The sequence below is a fragment of the Marmota flaviventris genome, chromosome 16, assembly GCF_047511675.1.
Source record: "Marmota flaviventris isolate mMarFla1 chromosome 16, mMarFla1.hap1, whole genome shotgun sequence".
Classification (NCBI taxonomy): domain Eukaryota; kingdom Metazoa; phylum Chordata; class Mammalia; order Rodentia; family Sciuridae; genus Marmota; species Marmota flaviventris.
The window spans coordinates 43,057,017-43,082,515 of record NC_092513.1 but is presented as its reverse complement, the minus strand read 5'-3'; the positions used below and the strand labels follow the sequence as shown (position 1 = coordinate 43,082,515).

Here is a 25,499-nt window from a genome sequence, read left to right as displayed (position 1 = left end):
AATTGATCTTATTACAATAAAATATTGCTGCCAAAATTTACAGCGGGTTTTTCATCTCGGAAAAATGGGAAACCACACCCCATATCCTGGGTTTTCAGAACTCAGGCCAACCACATGCTTCTGAATTTCTTTAGTGTTCATCTTTACACTAAGAGTTTTGAATTTTAAACAAAAAGAAAGGCCTACTTGTCTTTCCAAACATCAGCCAAGAGAACATTTCCCCAAAGGCTTTCCTCCTTGTTTTCCAAATTCAAGGGGTTAAGTACTCTGATCTACTATTACTATTCATGTTATTGCTCTAATATTCTGGTATTTAAAAGAGAAGAAGGCAATGATTTCATATTGAATCACTTCATTAATCTTTTTTGCTGTTTCTTAATTATTTTCAGTCGAAAAGATATAAAAGAATTGGTGGTAGTTCAGAGGAGGAGAACTTCAGCCCTGAAACCAAATTCAAACTTGAACACAATCCAAGTACTAGTCTGGCCACTAAATAGTTGAACAGCGTAGCACCTTTGGCAAACTGCTCTATCCCCAGTTTCAGTAGTATGGAGCATATCCTGCTCACTCACTGGGTCAGCTATGAAATTTTAAGATAATTATTTGAAAAAAAGAGCATTAGATTCAAATGAGTTATTCTTAATATCGTCTGGGCTTTAGATTCTAACTTTACATCCATTTAATCAGAAAACACTATAGCTGTCACAAAGATATTAGAACTTTTCAGTTGGGAAGGGAAAGGGAGGAGACTTCTATTTCACAATTTATGTCCCAGTGTTTGAGGTAGGAGAAAAGTCTTCAAGTTCCTTCCTCTCAAGGTCAAGAAGCCAAAAACCCAGTATATCCCTGATGCACTTGACCAATATTTACACAGTGCTGAGAATAAATAAAGGGGCTACTCCTGTTCCATTCACACTTTGAAAGTGGGAACTAGTATCTTCCATAGTGATTCCAAAGAAGATGGGAGAAGGAAAGGAGTAAAACCTAAAGAAATGACGTATCCTAATATATTCATGTAAACATGCACATTTGTAAACATTACATGTAAATTAGCTTAATTTCTGAAAATGCTCCATGTCATAAAGTTATGAAAAGAAATAACCTTGACTTATCATAATGAACATTTATTTAGCAATTGCTACATGCTATGGTGGCTCTAAGCATTTCGTAAATATCGAATATTAGTCATGTTAAGTTCTGCCTCAAGTATTAGTATTCTCAGTTTTCAAAACGTAACCTGAAGGGTTAAATTTCATATCATTTATGACCCAGTGATCACAACTTCTGATTATAAAATACATATTTGCCTTTAAGAAATATTTGACAATATGAAAAATGCACGAGATTTTTTTTTATTTTTCCAAAATTTGGAACTGAAAATAGTATGAAAATTAAGAAGTACAAAATTTGAGTATGGTATTTTCATAGGTAAACAGACAGAAGCTGTGGTCAGTGCATTGTCTAATACTTTCACGTACTCAGACTTGACAGGACAATGGATCCCACTTAAAAAAAAACAAGTAAATATTTAATTAAAAAATGAGATTATTGAAATTCAATAAGGCGGGGGGCACTAGAGAAGAATAGTGTTACCTTAGATTATGTAGAGTGAAATGATGGGAAGGGAGGGAAGGGAATGTGGGGATAGGAAAGATAGTAGAAAGAAACAGACATTATTACTTTATGTATATATATGACTGCATGACCAATATGATTCTGCAACATGTACACTCAGAAAAATTAGAAATTATATCCCATCTATGTATGATATATCAAAGTGCATAAATGCATTCTACTGTCATGTATAACTAATTAAAACAAATAAAAAAAAATAAAAGAGATTGTTGAAAGGTCATGTATGGTTTATCCTATAAGAAATAACCACATACATATGCATTAAAACTACAAACTATTTTGAAGATTACCATCATTCTGAGACAAATGGAGCTTATATACCCATTCCTGTTTGCTCTATATTGTTATGGCGATATATGAAATGACATTTAAACGTAATAATTGGGAGGGGGTTAATATGGTTGCATTACAAATCCAAATCCAAACCAAATCATTTATTTTAAATATGGCACATAGCATACCCCAGCTTAAGAACGATGGTGTATGATCTTTGAAAGATATGGATTCTTCCATTTATTAGCTGGGTGCGTGTGTAAAATCCCTAGTATTTCTGAATTAGCTTTACTCGATTCCTTTAAAACATGCATAAAATATACCCCAAATGGTTATAGTAATTATTAAGTTAATGTATCTAAAGCCCTTAACACAATGTGCGGATTTAAGCAAATTTGGTAAAGTTATATAAATATAAAATAAAGTCAGGAGGCTTCTGATCTCATTTCTGAAAAGTCATAATTTTGGGTAAATTGTTCTTATTTTCTAACATCTTAAAAAAGGAGGGTGAGTGATATTCATCATTTTATTTCAAACATTTATTGAGAGAATGCAACAGGCACAGGAGATAGAGACGTGAATGAAACTCAGATCATCCTAGCAGAACTGCCAGTCTGGTGGAGAAAAGGCAACTTCCAAGAACTGAATGGTAGACAGAGACAGCCAGCAGGCTCTGAACAGATCAACACATGCAACCATATGGCAATATGACCACGTGTTATAGGGGCATCAATGCGAGTTCCATATGATGGGAACCAGAACATCTATAGGGTGATGGGGCACATATGCTACACAGTTGTTCCAAGGCCAGATTCAAAGGTCTTGCATTCTCAGCTCAGGTAACTGGACTCGCAAGGTACTCTGAGGAGACAGGTAGATGCTTAAGTAGGAGATAGACATGGTATCTGCTTTGTATAAAGAATTCCAGCAGCAGTATGAAAGGTAGCTTCCAATAATACAATGAAGAATTGGATTATGAAGTTTTTAAAGGTAAGTATTATGTTACTCATGAAATTATCTTCTTTGGTAGGAAAAAAAAAAAAAACTGTTAAGTCATCCTATCTGCCAGCCTGAAATAGTGGGGGAAATACTAAAATCTACTGGGCTTTCCTTCTAGTTCCCATAGGAGCAGTTACGGATTTAGTTGATGGATTCAATGCCTGAGTGGTTTGGGAATTTATAAGCTTCCCTCTAATAACAGCAAATTCAAATTCTGGTAGCCATAGTGACAGGTTATTCTAGCCCTATCTGAAATTTAAGAGGCAGTCATCAGCCCAAAGGCCCTGAGGCAAAGGGAAAATGACTTCTTCCCAGTGAGCAATGGTCAAACCAATTTACCTATTCAAAAATACACTTCAGATTTTATTTAACATTATTAAAATAATGCCCTTTCCACTTTTTTAAGAAGGCAAATAACTTATTCACAGAACACCAAGGCTGACTACAATATAGTAATTTGAATCAGGCAAAAAAAAAAAAAAAACATGAATAGAACTAGATCGGGGAAAAGTTGGGTTTATTTTGGTGAAGGCAGAGGTGCTCCAATGTATACAAGTCCATCAAGGCTATTTCCGTATAAATGCTATAAGAAAATGATTCTCCCATAAGGGAATAAAATTATGTGACATCTCCTCTTTCATGTTAAATACACATACATCTAAATTCTACTAAATTTCACATATACGGTGAAACTGTATGTGCACAGGCATCAAAGTGTATAGATAATACTGGTCAAGGGTGATCACGGGCAAATATTTTGCAAAACTAAACTATCAAATATTAACTTGAAATCCTAAAAGAATGTTTAATGACAAATAGTCTAGATAATGAATAAAATGAATAATTGATATAAAATTGGCTGTCATCCTAGGATACCTCACACTTTGCCAGGACAGGTGCCTAAAGGAAACAGTTATATGACCACTAACTAGATCGTCAGTATACCACCAACAGTGAAATGGATACCCCCTTGATATTCTTTAATTTTTTTACATTGACATTTCATTCATTTATTCTGTAAATTTTCATCTTTCGCTATTCTGCACAAGTTTTATGATAAAGTTTCGAAGTCATTAAAATTTTTGATACTCTTCTCATTTTCTTTAAGAAATTTTTATCATAATTTTGCTGTTCTTTTAAATTTTTGCGTTGAAATTACATGACAGTTGATTGTTGTTTTCTGCAATTAAATGTAAAGTAAGAGCAAATTAATAGGCTACACCAGGATATGTAATTAGGTTGTGAAAAACTTTTTGAATTGTAACCCTTATAATCTTATCACTTATATAAACTTATAGATTATTCATCAAGAACTCTATGGATACAATATAATGAGTGTATACATGAAATATCAGATGTATATTATCTCACACTGTGCTTACCACCCAAGAAGTTTGGCTGCTTGGCTATAGTTTTGTTTTAATATGCTTTCATGGCATCCATGAATTAAAAAGTGAAGGCTGCATTCAAAATTAAGCCTATTATTAATGAGGTTACTGTCACACAAAAGGACACACAAACACCATAGGTAGGATGAACTCAGCCACATACTCAGCAGCTACACTATTATCTGGTTCTGGCAGATATGCCAATGGTACAAACCAAAAGCCTATTTGAATTGCTGTTTTGCTTACATTTCAAACCCAATTTGTAAAGTAATTTTGGATACAAACAACAATGGACAAGCCAAACCCATAACATCTAATGATATCAGTCCTTCATATATAGGTTTCAGATGTGTCTTAGTCCACTGAAAATAACTAGTATGTAGTATGCAGTATGTTGTTCATGTAGTATGTAATTCTTGCTCTTGCAATATGCAAACAGATCTTAGAAATGCCTTAATATAATCTTCTGGTTAATAGTTATTCCACTGAAAATTATCATTTGCCTTTCAAAATATCACTGAGTCAAAAGTTGATGCATTGCCAGCACTAAATTATTTTTCTCTGAAAATATTATTACCTCAGTTTAATAAGTTTAAATCACACTTGTAAAAATTTTAAACTTGCAAATAAACACAACCATTTACATGTAGAAATCTGTTTGCAACTTAAATATATTTTAATTGTGATAGTTGTCAAAAAATATTTCAAACAAGTCTACCTTGATATATTTGTCAAATAAAACAGAAATGAAATATAAAAAACTTTATTTTTCTTGAGAGTGTAGCTTATGATGTGCAAAATTGATGACTATCTATTAGACTTTAGGCCTGGCTATAACTTGGAAAATACAAATTATTATAAAAACTGAATGTGTTTTTCAGCAATCATTATTTATGTCTTTCTTATTACTCATTTTTAGGACCTCTAGAACTGCATAAAAATGTTATATTAGGCTAACAAAGCAGAGTCACTGAAATGATGTGACATTAAGCATAGTGTCTCTGCTCTGCTACTTTCTTGGAAGAATAATGAACCTCTTTTGGCCTCAGTTTTCATTTGCACAATAGATAGTCACAGTGCCCACACCTCACAGGTGATGATAAGGCACACAGGAACGAATTCACGCAAAACATGTTCATATCCAGTTCATGGTACTCAACAATCATCATGATCATCTTGTCATTGAATTGTTACTAACACAAGGACCATGGGCATAGGGAAGTAACAAGGACCATGGGCATAAGGAAGTCCTCAGAGGTCCACACTGCTGCTGGACAGACAGAAACACTTCTGAGCGACTCTGAGGACAAGTACTCCCTCCACCCTAGAAAGCAGGCAAAGAGAAGGCAAAGTGCAGATAGCAAAACATTGTTAGTATAACTTGAATGAAAGGGGTTGGAAAGACAAGGCTGTCACAGTCTGAGGTCTGGGTAACATCTCATGAAACACATATGTAGGTTCAGGGTCATGATGTCAAATGCATTTCCAACAAAACAATGCTGCTCTAAAAGGCACAGGTATACGTGCACTCCACATCAGACACCTGCAAAGTAACGACACAGAGCCTTGTGAGGGTAGAGAAGCCAGAATTAATTGGCTCAAGTCCAGAGAAAATGGAGACCTTCCAGATGTGCACATAGCCACTGAGCAGGCCTCTTCCAGGGAGCCCTGCAGGAGAGGATTTGGGCTCTGTCCCCAGTGATTGAAGTCGAAAATTGTGTTACCTCCTCAGGGGCACAGCGAGCTGTAACGTTGCCAAGACTTTCCGAATGGAGGTGGATTGTGAGAGCAATAACCCTTCCTTTAAAGTGGTCCAGAACAGTAAAAGGATTAAGTGTACATAGGAGGCTGAGCCTTAAGTAATCCTGAGTTTTGATGAGCCACCTTTGAAAGATCAAGTTCATTAAAAATTTAGAATCAGACACATAGACAAACACACTCTCATCCATTAATTGGAATCTTAATTTTTCAGAACAGCTTTTTATACCATTTCCTCAGCTAGCCAGACACGCAACCAATAAACAGTTCCAAAAATCTGAGAAAGCATTTAAGATCAATAAATACCACATAATTTCTTGATAAAATAGCCTACGTGAAAAAGCTCAAAAAAGATAGCCTAAGTTCTACAGAGTTTGAAATGATTTTCTTAAAGTTTATTTTGTCTATTTGATGAGTTACTTCAACTTTATTTTGTCTATTTTTCTTTATTTTGTCTTTTTCCCAAATTTAAGATCATTTACTACATCGTGTATTTTTTTTTAAATATATGAATACTTTCATTTTCTGCTAGGAATCAAAAAAAAAAAGTCTCAGGTAGTAAATTTTCTGTCTGTTTTTAGGAATATAACACTCTGAATCACTTTTGCACCCTTATTTTGTGAGAAAAGAAGTCACAGAAATAAAGGCAGTGGCAGCAAAGTCTCTGCATAAACACACAGTGGACTCTTAATGACACTACCTTCCCTCCATCTGGGCAAGTTACAAGGGAACCCTTGATAGAACCTTCACACAGCACATCAATCACTCCCATGTTGGTTTTATATTAAGATTTGACCTAGAAAAAGCCCTTGATTTTTTCCTGTACACTCTATCTTAAAATATAATTTTATAAGAAAATCCAATTATTTTGGAAGACATTTAAGAAAAAAAAAATTGGTCCATTTAGAGAGAGCGAGAAACTAAAGAATAAAGTGGAGAAGAAATTGGACCCAAAGCATTTTCTATGGCCCGAAACAGTGTGCCCCTATGGCTCAGTTAAAATTTCCTTTTACCCAAATACTTGCCACCAATTTACAAAGTAGCATCACATTTCCAACTTTCTAAATTACTAACTACCTCACTTTAAAGTTTTTTTCAATATCATTCCGTGTAAAAAAAAATAACACTCTCCTTGACCTCATTTTTCTGCTTTTCAGCCAATCTCCAAACTTTCATTTGATTCCCTTAATCAATCAAATAATATCAAAAGGCCAGGATTTGTCAGGCACTGTGCTAGGTACTAGGAGTACTGGGTAATTAGGTGACACAGTCCCCATTGCAGACAGCCGACCACTATCTCAGATCCAGAGCAGAAAAGCATAGTAATGCAAAACCCCCAGAAAACAGCAACACCTTTTATGTATCCAACAGGATGCCTCCCCTCTCTGGCTCTACCACATATCCCAGCCCCTCATTCCCCTGAAACCTGTGCCCAAACCCTTATTGAGGCCTTCAGTGGCACCCAACGTCCATCAGGATGCAACTTATTGCATGTAACAGAAAACTCATCTCACGCTGCCTTACACAATTGATGGAGCTTATCAGCTAACATGACTGGAGGCCCAGAGACAGGAAAAGCTTCTGGATTATATTAATTCAGCCAGTCAGTAATTTCACTTAGGGACAGATTTCTTTCCACTCTGTCTGGAAGTGGATGGCTGACAAGAACTCCTGTGATGATTTGTTCCTTGTCTCTATCAAAGGAGGGAAATACAGAGAGGGAAAGGGAAGGAGGTGAGGGGGCAAAAGACAAAGGTGGACAGTAAAAGAAGGAGCAATATTCCCTAACCTTGAGCTCACTGATCCAAAGGGTTCCACCGTGGTGAGAGGAACAGGATTACAGTACCTCACCTCATCCCTAGAGTCAGACATAGACCTGGCTTCTAAAGGTATGCGTGGAGTGCAAACAGCAGGGAGAAACACCCAAGCACTAACCCAAGGAGTAGATCTCTGGGGAGACCATGGACATGTTCCCTATGCAATGCATTGTATATACAACCTGTTCACCTACTTGGAGTCTTTAATGTCGGCTACATCCATACTGCTCACCTCCAAAATCCATAATCCTCTTTCCCATCTCTAGATGACCCCACCACACCAGCCAACTTGGGTTCCTCATTCTGGCACCCAAGCACCTTCAGGACTCGGTCCTTGTTTGGGGAAGAAGTCTTCAATAAGATTGGTTCTTCTATGTCAATCTGACCTTAGGAAGCTTACTTCTTATCTCTCCTTCTCATCTATCCAAATTGCCCTTCTTTAAACTGAAGTTCTTCACCAAAAAGTTACCCCTGCCTGATCTGATCCCTCACTTATCTGAATTTTCCGGCCCACCCTATAAGGAGGCAGCAATGCTCATCAGAAAGATCACAGGAGGTGAAGTCCCACATGCCTGGGACCAAATCCTACTGCCACTATTTACTAATGGTATGCCTTTGGTAAATAACTTGCAAACTCTTTATATCTGAGTTTCCTTACCAGCAACACAGGATTAGCACTTTTGCAAGACCATTTTAAAGAGTAAAGATAATTTCTAGTAAGAACTCAGCACATATAAATAATTTAATAAGTAAAATCTATAATCATCACTGCACTGTACTATGCAATCTCTTGCTTGTTGGTATGCAATTTCTGTATATTTGTAGTGCTCTCATATACTAGATCTTCACTTGAGAAGTATTTTCAGGCAAACAAAAGAATATATGTCCTTATCTGTGCCCAGTTTACTGCAGTGTATTCTACAAAGTTGAGATGCTATTTCGTGAGGGGTGCATCTGTCTTTTATCACCTTTTGTAGAAATGAATTTCTATTTAAGTAGAAAACATTCATGGCTTCAGTGCTGGGTAGAGGGGTGATGATGTAAACTACTTACTTCTCTCCTTCACTCTCCCTGCAAAAGAACTAAGAGTTGCTAAGAACCCATCAGGGTCAAAAAGAGAGAATAACAGGACCAAACCCCTGAGAAGAACCTTGAGTGCACTCATTGACATTTCAAGGAAATGGAGCAGGGTTTTGTGATCATTCTTGGAAAATGGATGAGAAAACGAACGTGCACCTTGAGTGGCAATGTGATGTTTAAAAATCCAGGCCAGCAAGTGAGTACTGGCATGTGGGCCAGGAGAAAATGGAAGGTGCTCAAAATTCTCTACCAGCCTTCCTGAGAAACACTGACGTCACTGGCTGGAGGGAAAGCACTCCATACAGCCAACAGAAACCAGAACACAGTGCCAGACCATGTTCAGCCACTTACTCATCTTATGATTCCACTGAATCCCTGCAGATCTGTGGACTGAGTATCAAGTGAAAATAGAAATACCCCCTGTTCTACCTGACTCACAGAGACTGGGACAGCTAAAATAAAAAGTATGACATTGTTCAAGAAGGTATAAAATGCCATGCAACTATAGTATGTTTATAAATAATCAATCCGAATGCAGAAGGCAGGCATTTCTTAGAAAATTTAAGGTTGAATTGCTGAAATGTCCATGTGTGATCAGTAGACATCAGCTATCAATAATTAAGCCAAGCATGCATCTGTTCTTATTAATTCCTTAATGCTTTTAAAAACGGGTGCTTAGAAAATAATAAATTATAATTATCATTTAAGAAGACTTAAAAATGAGAACATTTAAATATAAAACTACCAAAACTTGGAGAAGACACTAATATAGATTGAGAATTCATGGTGTCTATTAATTTGTTAATCTATTTTGCCCTACCATCTCAGATGTGGAAAACTTTTAAAAATTAAATGTAAATCAGGCACAGTGGTGCACACCTTTAATCCCAGTCATTGAGGATGCTGACATAAGAGGCCAGTCTCAGCAACTTAGTGAGATCCTGTCCCCAAAATTAAAAAGGGTTAAGGACGTAGCTCAGTGATAGAGCACCCCGGAGTTCACTCCCCAGTACCACAAGGAAAAAAAAAACTTTAAATAATATAATATAATATAATATTATAATATAATTATATAATGTATAATATGATAGCTGTACATAGTAATAATAAAATTATAACACAATCATTTATAATATTAATTAATGCAATAATATGTAAGCTCCAGGTTATAATTTCTAAACTATTTTAATATATCTGTGTCAAATTCATTGAAATAGTCACAGAATTGAAAACCTGAGAGCTAATGGGTTAATGATTAGCAGACTGAGGAAACCATTCAGGGGCTTCATCAGTTTGCGTAGTTAGTGTGCGATTACCCCATAAGGGACCTTTTTCCTACAATATAAATGCAATGAGATGCTTTAATAAATCTGTCTTTTGCACCGTTAGAATAGATGACAAGTCAACAAAAGATGCCACTGCAGATCTAAGTGATTGAACTGAAGGAATAATTACATATATGCATAATGCGAAAATTGGCAGGATTTAATTTCACAAAGAAATTAGGAGAACAAATATTCAGCTCTGTGGAGACTTCTCTCTGATCATTTAATTCTGGTGGTCCATTATTTTTTGGCCTTTAAAACCATGCAGAAATTCTACAAAGAAACATTTGTAATTTAAATGAATACCACAAATTATGACTCTCTTCCCCCGCTACCATAACTAATTAGCCTTCGCTGGGCACTGACATTTTCCAGGACAATGTATACTGTCTCCCTTATACACAACAGAAAACAAATATTTGCTGAAGGAATGTACAGAACACACAAGAGTTCTCAAGCCCTGAAACTTCCTTATCAACGCTGTCTTAAATTCATGATATAAGCTATATCTGAGAATACTTAATTTAAAGGTAACTTCAATGAAAGACAAAGGGATAATGAACAGGCCCCAATTAGTAGGATTTGGAAATATAATCCAACAAACTATCAAGTAAAGTCAAGTACGAGAGGAGAGCAGCAGAAAGGCCAGCTGATGTCACAAGAAAGTCAAAGGCAACTTCTCAGCTGCTTCTCCTCTGTCAGAGACGCCCTGGCTCAAGCCTCAGTAACAGCAGGTAAATGAGGGGCCAGGAAGGAGGCGTTTCCAGCCCTGGAATTGGAGAAACAGAACTGAAGGGCCATTTCCTTTGCTGTAATCTTTTTTTTTTTTTTTTTAATCAGGTAAGTGAAGAACCTTAGCCTCAATTTACTTAGCATTTGTATTAGAACATCCAAGTCTCCTTATTTTGAGCATCTGTTGAAATAAACGTTCAGATGCTTAAAAACAAACAAAAATGTAATAATAATGAATAAAAGATACGCTCCAATCCATGGTTAACATGAACTAAGGTGTTTTCAACAGCTGTTTAGATGCTGATAATGTCTTTCCAAACAAAGACAGAAATTAGGCTTGTATATAAAAAGGCAGGAAAGAAGAGTTCATCTGCAACTTCCAAAAACACCTCCGAAAATCCATCTGGACTGGTACAGTCTGTCTATCTAAACACAGAGCAGATGTAAATGAATGTGATCTGGAGGTCTGTCACGGAAACATACACTCAGGCCAAATATATTCTGATAATGGTGTAACCACCTTTATCGGGATCACCTGAAAGTCACTCCAATACACAGTATGGGTACCCGACCTCAGAATCAGGGAAGCTACACTTTAACAAGCTCCCAAGGAAACTCTAGCACTCTGATATCCAAAAGGCAATGCTAGGGGATTTTTAAAAAAAGTTAAAACATGAACAAAAGTTGAACTGGAGAGAACAAAATCACTAGAACACGGCACAATCATGTAACCGTCAATTTTAAAAGGAACTTCAATTAAAAGCTGATGGGTACATCTGTTATAGGAACACTTCCTGATCCTAATGAAAATTGTTAACAGAGGTAAAATTAGGCATTGTCAGAAAGCATGACTAGCCCCTAAAGGGAAGCGTGGAGAGGTGTGCCCAGGGGTTAACACACATGTCTTCAAAAGAGGTTGGCACTCTTGATATCAATCTGGATACAACACAGAGAATGAATATCAGCATCAAAGACGACTCCATTTGGAAAGATGCCTGAAAGACATTTGTTTCGAAATAACAGCAAAGTGAAGCAGCCATCAGGGAAAGCTTCTCCACACTGTGAGAGTGACTCTCCCCTTACAAGTGAGCAAAGTCCACTTTTCACAAGAGGGATAGAGAAAAGATTTACCAATGAACAATGCAAGAAGCAAACTTTAGACTCCAGTAGAGACATAGTTAACACTCAAAGTGACACTGCAGGCCAAACAGGAAAAAAAAAAAAAAATGTGTTCACATCAACAAACACAGTAAGGTCATCTTTGTCTCATGTTCTGTCAGTTTAGTGGATAACTATCTATTGACATAAAAAGTCCACAAGGTGAAATGAAGACCTTTTGGTCTCTATGGATATGCTTTGATAAGATATAGACATTCTTGAAAATAATTTTTAATTTTTGTTAGAAAAATGAAGTTCATTTTTCCTCCGGGATCTGCAACAGTTAGAACTGGGATGATCTAAATCCCCTGTTATTTATGCCTTCATGTATCTGCAATAGGCATTTCCTCCATTGCCTGACATTAAGAAATTCTATTTTAAGAAAATCATAGGCCAGGAATTGAAATGTAGTCTTAACATGGCTCTTGAAGTTGCAGTAGGATGAAATTCACCAACCTCTTCTTGATCATTTGAGGATTTCAAGAGTGAGTTTGTGTGTGAGAGAGACAAGACACAGAGACAGAGAGAAGGTTTTACTCCATCAGTTTGACAGCTTATGACATCTAAAACTTGCAGATTTTATTCCATAGCCCTCTGTTCATATGAGGATTAAAATAAGTACTAGTGCTGTTTCCTAGGATTACTATGCTTTTGGATTGTCAGTGTGGTCTCCAGATAGTGTTGGAGTTAAGAGGTTTTTTTGTTTGTTTGTTTTGGTTTGGTTTTTGTTTTTTTTTAACAAAATCAACCTAGAGGTTTAACGTTTGGGTACAAAAAGTAATTTCACAAGTGCAAGACAGTAGGCAGTTTGTCTGAAAAAAACACCCAGGAGTTTTCATTAGCTACAGGAGCCAACTGAATGATATGGCCGTAAATAATGCCAATTCCACCTTGGGTTGCCCTGGCAGCACGACATCCACATCAAAGGCAAGAAGAATGGCTTCTGTCACATGCATCAGGACACACATGGTATTAAGTTCATTTGTGGAGGGAACCTCAGTTTCCTCTGTCTGGAAGAGTGAACTAGAATGCTCAAATACCACTAAAGAACTTGTTTGATGTTCTGCCGGGGGGCCAAGCAGATTTAAGAAGGCCAGGAGATGAAGTTCAGAGATCTGAAGGCTGCCTAGCATGTAGGTTCCTACTACAGGGATTCTGCCTGTCTTCTGACCACCACCTAATTCCTTGAAAAGGGCCTGGCACCTGACAAATGTCCGACAACGCTTGCTAGAATGAGCAAAGGATGAAAGGAATGGCCTCAGAGCAGAAGAGACTAGATTCACTTTGTGTGGTGCCAAAGGCATCCGTGGGTAAAAATGTTAAGAACATATGCTTTGGTTAAACTTTTGAAGAAATCACTTTTTAACAGTTAGAATTCTCCAGAGATGGAGCAGACTCTGTAAGGGAGTGATCTCCTCTCCTTTTGGGGGAAGCGAGTGGCAATAGTATTCTTGCAGAAACTGGATAACCATCTGTCAAGGATGCTAGAGCAATGAAAATACTATTTACATCATCGAACACCACAAGGGTTTCATTTTTATCCTCTCTGCCATTTCTATAGAAAAAAAACCTTCTGCTGACATAAAATCAGCAAGCCAAAATGAAGGACTATTAACCATTTGAGGAGAGACTGAATAGCATGTGTTATAGTGGGTCCCAAATGTAGGTACATAAAAACATCTGTGGCGATGTCACAAATAGAGTTCTGAGTCCCACTTGATCTCCTTTCTCTAGCCTACTCAGTATTGTCTGAGCAATTGCCTCCTCTCTTCTGTACCATCACCTTTTCCCTCCTCATTGGGCTCTTTGTCCTCATTGCACAAACATATTAGTTCCCATCTTTTAAAAAAAAAGAAAATATCCTCAGTTGACCTCCCTTCCCTCTCCAACTACCACTCAATTTCTCTTCCTTTTAATGGAAAATTCAATCAGTGTCCAACTTCCCTTCTCCACCTGACTGCTGAACTCACACAAATCAAGCTTTTGATCCTTGTTACTGAGAGTTCTTATCTAAGACACCAGCAACTTCACAATACTGACTCCCAGGCAAGGATGCATTCTCAGTCCGCAACTGAGCTGACCCCTGGGCAGCATCTGGCACTGATGGGCACTCCATCCCTCTGAAACACTCTCCCACCAAGACGTCATCCCCTACTGGTGTCTCTCTTACCTCACAGGTCTTTTTCGTTCTCCTTCTGCTCTTCATTCTGACTTCTTCACGGTGGAGTCGTCAAAGGCTCCAGATTTAAATTGTCTTTTCTTTCTTGGGTGTTCTCCTCCTTTCGCTAGACCCTTAGTGATTTCTCTGCCATGGTTTATCTACTCTTTGTACACACAAGATGCTCCACTCTGCAGCAGCCTGCTCCTCTTCACTGAACCCCAGACCCATATCTGAATGTCTCATTGAGGGCTCGGACCTTCATCTCAACAGATTCAAACTGAGCTCCTGATCATCCCTGGCACAGTGAATGATAACCTTCCCAGTACTTAGATAAAACACCGTAGGATCTTCCTTGACTCTTCTTTCTCTCACACCCTACCTCCAACCTATCACGTCCAGTCAGCTCTATCTTCCAATATTCAGAGAAAGAAGTTAGGCCTCTACCTAACATTATTCACAAAAATAAACTAAAAACAGATCAATGACTAATCAATTAGTATAAAAGTATAAAAGTGTTTTAAAACATGAAACTTTTACAAGCAAACATAGGGGAAAATCTGCATGACCTTTGATTCCACAGTGGATTCTTAGATATAACATTAACAGTAAAATCAACAACAACAAAAAGCTTATGTTTCACCAAAACTAAACACTTTGGTGCATTAAAAGACATCATTGAGAAAGTGAAAAGTCAACTACTGTTGTCTGGATGTTCATGCCCCCAACAAAATTCATGTGCCCCAGTGAGAATGGCAACAACAACAAGAATACAAATAACAACACTTGATGGTGAGGATGTGGGGAAAAGGTACACTCACACATTGTTGGTCAGACTGAAAACTGGTACAACCAGTCTGGAAAGAAGAATGGAAATTTCTCAAAAGACTAAGAATGGAACTGCCGCATGACCCAGCTATCCCATTTATCCAGAGAACTAAAATCAATATACTACAGAAATACATGCATACCAATGTTTATAGCAGCATAATTCACAATACCTCAATTATAGAACCAGTCTCGGTGCCCACGAACAGATGAGTGGATAAGAAAATGATACACACACACACACACACACACACACACACAGAGTGGAATTTTATTCTGCCATAAAGAAGAACAAAATTATGACATTTGCTGGCAAGTGAATGGAATTGGAGAGCACCAAGCTATGTAAAATAAGTCAGATTCATAAAGTCAAGTGTTTTTTTTTTTTTTAATCACATGTGAAAGCTAGAGATAAAAAAGAAAGGACATTTTTAAAAAGAGGATCTCATGAAAATAGAAGGGAGACCAACAGAGTAGAGGAAGGAGATCCAGAGGCAGGGAGGGAGGAGGGGAGGGCCTGGGAAAGTACCAGGGAATGAAATTCTGCTATTTCCATATATGAAGAGACGACAATTAATCGACATTATATATAATCATGGTACACTAGTTAAAACAATAATAATAGAAGAGAGATCAGTAGAGTAGAGCAAGAAGATTGGGGGACGGAGGAGGGAAGTGAGAGGGAAGGCACTGGGGAAGGAGACTGGTCAAATTATGTTATGTATATGCACATTTGAATATGTCACGATGAATACCACTATTAGGATAATTATAATCCACCTACAAAAAATTTAAAGAAAACTATATGCTGAAATCCTAACCATCAATGTGATAACATTAGGAGGAGGAGCCTTTGGGAAATCAAGGTCATGAGGTCTTTATCCTTATGCATGGGATTTGTGTCCTCACAAAAAAAGCTCCAGAGAGCTTCCCTGCCCCTTCTGTGATGTGAAGCTGCAGGGAGAAGATGGCTTCAGAGAGGAAGCAGACTCTCACCAGACCCCAAGTCACCAAACCTGTCAGCTCTTCAATCTTGGACTTCCCAGTCTTTAAAACTGTGGGAAACAAATTTCTGTAAATTATAAGTCACACAATCTGTGGTATTTTATTTTGCTATATTAGCTTAAAAAAACTAAGGCAACAATTTACAGACAGAAGAAAGTATTTGCAAATCATATAGCTGATAAAGGCCTTGTATTCAGGAGATTATATATATATATATATATATATATATATATATATATATATATATATATAAAAACTTCTCTGGACTCAGAAATAAAAAGAAAAGCAATTAAGCTTAAAAACAGAAAATAGAATTGAACAGACATTTCTCAAAAAAAAAAAAAAAAGATTCACAAAAGATACTTAGGAAAAAATACTCAACATCATTAATCATTAGGGAAATGTCAACCAAAACCATAAATGAGGTACCACTTCACACCCACTAGGATGGTTACAGTAAAAATAAATGTGAAATAGCACATGCTGGCAAATGTGGAGAAACTGGAATGCTTGTCCATTGCTAGGGAGAATACTAAATGGTTCAGGTGCTGTGAAAAGCAATCTGCTAGGTCCTCAAAAAGTTAAATACAGAATTACTATACACCTCTCAATTCAAAAACAGGTACTCAAAAAAAAATACCTAAATACATATATTGTATGGGCATGTTCATGTCAACACTATTCTCAATGGGCAAAAGGTGAAAACGTTGCAAATATCCATCAACAGATGAATGGAGAAATCTTATTTATATGGTATCTGAATGATCATTCAGCCATGAAAAGAAGTGAGGTACCCATACAAAGTAGACCACGGATGAACCTCTGAAGCATTACGCTAAGTGAAAGAAGCTGGGCACGAAAGGACTGTGGAGATGGAAGGGAGACCAGGGAGAAAGTGCTTAAAGGAGAAAGGATGTTCCTTTGATATAAAGGCAATGGATTTGGACACAGTTGGTGGTTGGACGACATTATCAATGTACTAAATGCCACCATATTGCTCACTTTAAAATGGCCAATTTTATGTCATGTGAATTTCACTTTAATAAAGTACTTGTTAAAATTCAGCATCCAGCCCCTTCTCCTACCTCCATTGCTACCACCTTGGTCCACATCACCACCTCCTCTCACCTGGATTACTACCAGCCTCCTCATTGTTCTCCCCTTCTTCTCTTGTCTCTTTAGTCTTTTTTCAACACAACAGCAAGAAAGATCCTGTTTGGAAACTAAGATCATGTTCCTCCTCTGCTGAAAGCCCTCCACAACTCTTTACCTCTTTCTTGTCAAAGCCAAAGTCCCTGGAAACCAAAGGAAGGCACCAGGTGCTCTGAACTCAACCTTGTCCTCTTCCTTTCTCCACCCTGATCAACCAGGCTCACTGCCGCTCTGGGCTACTCTTCAACATTCTTGAAGTACAAGAATACTGTACCTTTTTATTTTGCCTCAGGGCCCTTGCACTTGCTGTTTGTTCTGTTTTTAATGCTTCTCCCCAGATAGCTACAGCTCTTGGACCAACACCAACATCATTACCCCTAATGCAACACTGTCTCATCTGACCATCCTATTGAAATTGCAGAAGAACACATTTTCCTTATTTCCTTTCTTAGCTTTATTTATTACCATCCAACACACAATGCATTATACTTAATTTTCATATTTATTTTCGACTCCCCTTAAGTGTTGATCAGAGAACCTAAAAGGACAGAGAGTAAGGATCTTTTAAGGACAGTCTTTAAAGCACGTGGGTACCTGCTTGCCAGTGTTTCTAAGTATGGTAGATGTAGAACCATGAATAGCTCTCTTTTAACACATGTTTCCTGGTTGCACGCTTTTAAAGGAGCAAACCACAGCTCCTCCCAGTCCCTGAAAGGTAGGAACAACTTCAAAAAGATCTTAAAAAGAAGTGACCACTCAAACTGGCATTAGCAGCAGTGCATTAAGAAACCTGGACCAAAAACACATCCAAACAAATAGAAAAACTTTCCCGTATTAAATAAAGTCTAAATGATCATAATAAAAATAAGGATGAAAGTCTTTGGTTCTTTTATTGATATTATTATATACATTAACTCTTCTTAAAGCAATAACAACAACAAAAACCTTTTGCATATGATAAGGTTTTTAAAATGTCAACTGCTGAGAGTATATATACCTGGCTGCATTTCCTTTGGGCCTCCTTAGGAGTTTATCATCAATATCCTAGAGAACAATCTCCCTATTTAGTACCATTTCCCACCATCAATTGGAAATCAGTAAAATGCAGGGGCCTGCCTGGCTTTATGATCAAGATGTTTATAAAACCTACCTTTCAAATATTGTAAAATATTTACATAGTCAATAACAACAAACACTTATCAAAAAATATAAACCAAAACCCATGGCTTCATGAAGATTCATACAAGCTTCTTTCCCGATTTAGTAATATATGCCATAAAAAAAATTCATATTATTAAGAAATGGTGCAGCTGTACAGTCGTATCATCCTACTAAAGTAATAAAAACTGTTTCAGTACTGTTATCTGAAGATGCTGGGCTGCAGCTCCCACGTTAATGCAGTCAGGCCTCAATCAGTAAGCAAACTAATCTAAATCAAATTCCCTCTAGTTGAAAATAATCATCATGTGCTGCCCAGAGGTGGTGAGTATGAATGGATGACTGAAAATATTCATGGTAATTGCCAGTTGCTATTTATGCTGACCAGATTTGGAGGAGTTTACTTAGTATCTGAGCATGCAGACCACCAATGCTAAACATGTAGGAGCATCACTCAACCAGCACACTCAAAGCAGCCTGGGATCTTCTCTGCAATGTCACAGTGTGGTGGTTTTTTTCTCAGTGTCAGATACGCTGCTGGTGACGGAATGGAAATTTATGATTGCAGTTATTTTATTTCCAAATAACTTGCTACCATATCTAGCCCAGTGGAGTGTAAGTTAAATATTAAGGACTAAGCACTCACTTCCAAAGCCCTAGATTTTTTCTATTTACTAGCAAGCAGGTGCAAAATACTATGAGTGAAAACAACTTAAAAGTTTTTGTTTTGTTTTGTTTTGTTTTGTTTTAATTATGGGGTTGTTGTTTACTTGATAGTCCCCAGTTCCCAAATATATGTGGCCACATGCGAGTCAGGGTGTTAAATAGGTAAGAAGGCCAGCTCTTTCCACAAGACACCTAGGCTTTTAGGCTAACTCCCATCAGCCTTCACCTTTCTCTGTGTTATAGACCATAATGGTTTTTATCATCGCCATCATCAGAACTAGATTAGGTATCAGGAAACCTGAGTTCTAATTCCAGGTCTGTAGCTAACAATCTAAAGAGCTATATAATCATGGGGAAAGCCTATAATCTCTCTGAGCTCTAATTTGCTTGTCTATAAAATGAGGGGGTTGGCATTAAATGCTTTAAAAACAGAATAGAAAAAGGCAAGGCAAAAATGACTACCTAAGCACAACAGAATTGATCCCAACTTATAAAGGCAAACAGATGAGATGCCATAGGATAAAAAAGGAATGCCATCTCTCCAAAAGAGAAAGAGAGAAATGAAAAAAAAACATTATGACATCACATGGTGATGAAGATGCTCAAAAGAACTGACATATTGTAGTCCTATGAACATAGGACTAAAACTGTCAACTGTCAATTGTCAACCTCTATATTTCCTTTGACCTAGTAACTCTACTTCTGAACACAAATTCCCAATGAAAATATCCCTAAAGAAAAATCAAAGTTCTCTAAAAAGAATCTCCATAGCAGCACTATACATATGAGGGGAAAATTGGAAACAACCTGTATGTTCAAAAATAGAGACACAGTGAAGCGAAATCTGGTTTTGCTAACAAAATAGAACACGGGCCTCTATGGCCTTTTTTTTTTTCTTAAAGGCTGGACTATCTTCAAACAGCAGAAGTATTCATGTGATATAACAGGAGATGGAAAGGTGGGTCACAAAATGCATTCACTGTCTTTGTGATTTCCCCAAAAAACACACTGGTGAAAACCAGAGGAGAACCTAGAGGGATACAACTAGTTCTTCCGGTTTGTTATTTCTATAAAATTCATTACAACAGCAAAAAATTCAAAGGGCACTGGGGAGGACAAATGCCCTCTGAACTAGTGTTCTGTTTGCACTTTTCAGGCTTCTTCTATGTCATTTTTCTAACATGACTAACATCACCTTATACCTTCACCTGAAGTTTCATTTTCCAAGTACTTTCAAAAGGATTGCTACTTGCTTGGAAAATGATCAGAATCCATGCATACACATCAAAATAATAAACTTCTGCACAGATGTATCCTGTGAAACCATACCATATGGATTGGTGGGCCTTTGTCCTCTTCTCCCCAAATGTCATTAAGGGGAAATGAAAGGAAACAGCAAGAGTTAGGAGGCATATTTACAAAAAAAGAAAAAAGAAAAGAAAAATTCAAGGTAAAAATGACTCTAAAGTCAACCTTAATAGGGCTGTATATGCCATGAAGTGAATGTCTTGGAAAACTGTCATGTACCTCTTATTCTTTCCTTAAACACTATAGGTCACTAACCCAAGGACAAAAGTAATCACTGTGGTTGACTTGGCAATATATCTTTCTGCTGTAGTGTATTTAGATAAATGGACTTATAGAATTCATAGATATAATTATAGCATGGTATTCAGCTTTAAGGTACAGAGACAGCTTTGGATTATCATCCCTCTGAAAACTTAAAAAAAATATATAAAGCTTTAATAAAACCTAAAATCATTTTTAATTCACAGTTCTCCAAAAGAAGCATTAACTGGTGACAACAGTCTTGGAAAGAGAAATGGTGATGTTCCCCAGAGCTGAAGTAAATTTTCTTCCTTTCAAAGTTAATTTTTTCCTACTAATCAATATTTTTAAACAGAATGTTTTAAGCTTTAAGACACTGGTGTCCTCTAACATCTTCTGAGAATGACTAAAAAAAGTAATGGTGTGTCATCTGGAAATGCTACCATACAATCATACACACATCTTACAGTGATGGCTAGAGCTCAAGTCAAAAGTATTTTTAATCCATCATATTTACAACTTCAGCAAACCTCTGAAGTTTCTAGGTTATACTAAATAGATACTGGCAAGAAGCTATGCCTGCTTTCTACTGTCACAAGCATCGTCTAAAACTTAGAATATAAGCTATCACGTTCAAAACTATTCAAAAGTCAAAGTTAATCTAAGTCAATGGTTTCTAGTGATAGACCATATGTTTATTTGTAATCAACAAATTATAAGCTTTTAGAAAATGGAATTACCCTCTCAAAAATGAATCCCAAATGTATATTGCAAAATGCAACAGATTCCACTGAATTTTTTTTATCTGCCTGAATTATTCCATAGAATCATATTAATATATTTTGCAATTCAAACACTATTTACACATCCTATAGGTTCTAGGAGGCCTCCTTATAATTTACAAATTTAAAGAAAATGACAAGCAGGCAGAACCTCAAGATTCACATTAAATGAAACAAACTTTACACACTGTGATTTGAATTAAACCACCATCATGTGGATCGTTACCCAAGAGATAAGATAGCAATTCCATGTTTAGACAGACTAACGCAAACATTCACTCATTAAAATACCACGTAATGAGGCAGTAACAGGAGGCGGCCTTTAAGAAAATTAAAAACCAACTTCAGAGAGATCACATAGGTGTGAGCCCATCATGATGTAAACAGAAATTAAAATAAAATGTAAGTTCCTCCAAAGAACTTCAGTGGCTAAGAGGCCATTTGCATTGCAAAGTCCTCTGTCTACTGCATTCTTAAGAATTGTACCACTAAGATTTGTCAGTGCTATGGAGACACTTCAATTAAAGCTATGTGGTAGAGCTCTGTGTAAATTAATTAGTTGAGGTTACACAGACTTTCTAAATGAGGCTCTCTAAAACAGCCTCAGAGATATGCAAGATTTGCAAGGAATTAAAATTTAAATACAACTTACTAATCAATTCTTCTTGCTTTCACATTTCAATGACATTTGGTGTAATGATAAATAAGTCCATGAAAATACTACTAACCAAAATTTTATTTGCTTTCAATTGGAGCTAAAGGAAGGGACTTTCAATTTTACTTCTGATACTCAAGTTTCATTCCAGATTTTATCTAAACTTGTTGGCAAGAGTTTTCATATGATAACTATAATGAACTGGATCCATATTTACACGGAAAATGAGTCTATATTTGAAATTCACATATGCTACAACTAAATTAGCTAACTAGTAATTTCTATAAACAATGTCATAACAAAAATACAGATTTCATGCTCCTGCACTGAGACATTACTTTTTAAATTTGTTTATTACAATTCAGCTGAATAATAAAGTTTGACATGTTTTATTAAAGATAATATTATAATAACTTCCTTTCTTTAATTCAAAATACTAAGAAGATGTTTGCTGCAAATAATTTTGAAAGCTATCAGAACCAAATGTCTGATAAATATTTTTTTTTCAAAATAAGCAAAATGCATGCAGAAAAATTGTAAGAAGGTTGCATAATGGATCTTACTGTAAACTGAAAAAGGAAGAAATCTGAAATTTTCAAGATACCAGGAGCCTTCTAATTATGTACATAAGAGATACATGAGCTCTTCTGTAATCCTAAAATAAAGTCCCTACAGTCTCATTATAGTGATTGTGAAAAAATTCATACTTGTTATACAGTGGAGATGATTCAGACATTTTTTAATGGCTAATTTGTTTCAAGAGCATGGACAGTGTATGTACAAATATATCTTTTGAGATTGTACCATTGAGAAGAGGCTGTCCTTCATGCACATCCTTCGATAAGACGGCACTGTAAACATCTTCAGGAAATCCAGTCTTGCATAATGCGATTTCACCAGAAGCCTCTACAGACGCCTGCAACAGAAGAAAAAAAAAATGTTGCTACCTCCTTCAACTGAGAAACAGTCCACTTGGCATCCAGCCTCATTTTTTCAACTATCTTGTACAAACAGCCCCTTTGTTTCTGAAGGGTTACAATTAGAATGTAGAGGGCAAAGGGTTAATCTTTTTGATAACTGGAGTAGAAGAAACAAATCCCACTTGTCTAGTCCAGTCAAATCTAAATAATACACATTCCAGGTTCTTCTAAGGACTGACCATTTCCATTAAAATGGCCATTGTGACTGAAGAACTAGCAAGTGGGAGTGGAGTTGGGGGAGAGCCAAACAGCCTGGGGGCCCCACATATCCCCACTACTAACTGAAATTCTCATGAAAAAAAATGTATAATTCAAGAATGCAGGTTTTTATATCCTCATCTAATTCTCAATGAAGTCTGTTTCAACATGCCCCCTTCATTAAAGAATGAAATTATACTAGACTTACTGCAGGATATAGGTTATTATACGTACCAAGTCAAACCAAACAATCAAAAGTTTATGTTCTTCTAATTTGAAGGACAAGGTTCTATCAAGCAATATCTATTATAAATAAAGATCAGTACACTGGTGTTTCTCTTTTCACACTTGAAATTAGAAAGTAACCAAGAATCTCCTGCAGCCATACACAATCTCCCTGCACTTAAAACTCCGTTACACCAAGTGCTATTGTACTAACCCTCCAAGTCACTATTTCTGGCTCTACTAACTGAAGCACAGGACAATTTGCTTCAGCAGAACTCCAGAATCATTTACATTAATTACAGGAAGGACTTCCCTGCAATGATGGAGTTCCAAACACAGGAGGAGAAGAGCACATGAAGGCCCTTCCCTAGGAGTCATTTCAGTGGCCTCATAGGCAGCACTACAAATAGTGCACTGAATCGAAAATTGAGAAAAAGAAAGAGAAGCCTCAGAAACAGAGATAACTCAGAACAGGTGTGTGGATGAAGCCATACAGTACAGCTTCATAATTAAAGGAACACCGGGATTATACATGTGAAGTTTTGTAAATATGTCACAAAAAAATCCAGACTATTCTCATAGTTAAATTGTTCTTTTCCAACCTGAGAAAATAAAGAAAATCAATTTCAACTTTATTAAATATCATACAATAGTGGAAAATGAGGCACTAGATTAGATCCATCAAATTCGTGGGCAGTTTTTAGTCTGTTAGTGTGCAAGAGCAGATTATAAAAAGTGAAGGATAGAGAGAAACCAACCCCCATACACAGGGGTGAGCAGAAACTGGTATAGCCTCTTCAGTACAATCTGGCAAATTTCACTGACGATGAACGTGGGTGTATCCTACATGGTAGACAAACTCCTAGGGAAACTCTCTGGTGAGCGCTCCAGGAGACACGTGCAGGATGTTCAACGAAACATGATTGTAACACCGGGAACCTAAATGTCCATCACCAGGAGTGTGTGCTAATACATTTTCACAAAGACAAAAACACGGAATATCCAAAAACATTCAAATTGAAGAATTGGGGCTACATTTATCCACAGGGCTACCTCTCAAAAACAAACCAAATCTAAACAAACAAAAAAGTTCCTTTAAAAATTCTGTGTAAACCTGAAAGAGCAATTTAATTATAAACCAACTTAGGAATGCCTATTGTTTTTAGTAAGTTCAAAAGCCTATTTCTGTGACATTCCAAATTCAAACTGAAGACAAAGTACGCAGCATAGGAATCTTGCCAAAAAGTAAAAAGTATGATTAATGATTCCGTTTATATAAAATTTAAACACAAAAGATAATAAAATGTTATGGACACATACACATGTAGAAAGAATATAAATACACACAAGACAGTGATTGCAGCTACCCCTGGGAAGGGAAAAATAGAGAAAACATCAGAAGGATTCTACAGATAGCTTTAAATTTATCTGTAATAATTCATTTCTTTTCAAAAAAGAATCTGAAGCAAACAAGGTAAAGTGTGAAGGTCTACATAGGCACAGGGTTATAAATCATATTACTCTGCACGTCTTATTTGTTCTCTATATTTCATCACGAAAAAGAAAGTATTAGGAAACAATTGAGGAGTAACAAGTGAGGCTTCCCGTGCCATCAAGTTGGGGACATGACCAGGCGTCATGATACTTGACACCTGCAATTACCCAGGCATGATCACCAGCCTGGCACAGAGCAGGCACTCAATAAGGGAAAGTTTTGCACTTAGCTGACCAACACAAATCCAATAATGGGAATGCCCCCAGTTTGCCTCATTACATTCACAGATGTGTTGTAAAACTGTGTTCTACTGCCATAGTAGGGGGTCTGCCTCTTCTCTAGCAGGGGACTCCCAAAGAGGAAAGCTATGCCAAGGCCTAGCCCAAGGAAGTAGGTGACAGCAGAGCTGGGCAGGGCAGACTGCCAGAAGCAAACAATGGCAGGCAAACTCCAAAGAGGGGTCACATTTCAACCTGGGCATGAG

The 25,499-nt window shown here is 36.9% G+C and overlaps 1 protein-coding gene across 1 annotated transcript in view; it reads right to left on the bottom strand.

Annotated features, from left to right (window-relative positions):
* Cdh2 (cadherin 2) overlaps positions 1-25,499 on the bottom strand; it is a 211,673-nt gene that overhangs the window by 160,572 nt on the left and 25,602 nt on the right. The window contains exon 2 of the mRNA XM_027935651.2: positions 22,922-23,033. Within this exon, the coding sequence (XP_027791452.1) occupies positions 22,922-23,033 (112 nt within the window). The remainder of the gene's footprint in view (positions 1-22,921; positions 23,034-25,499) is intronic.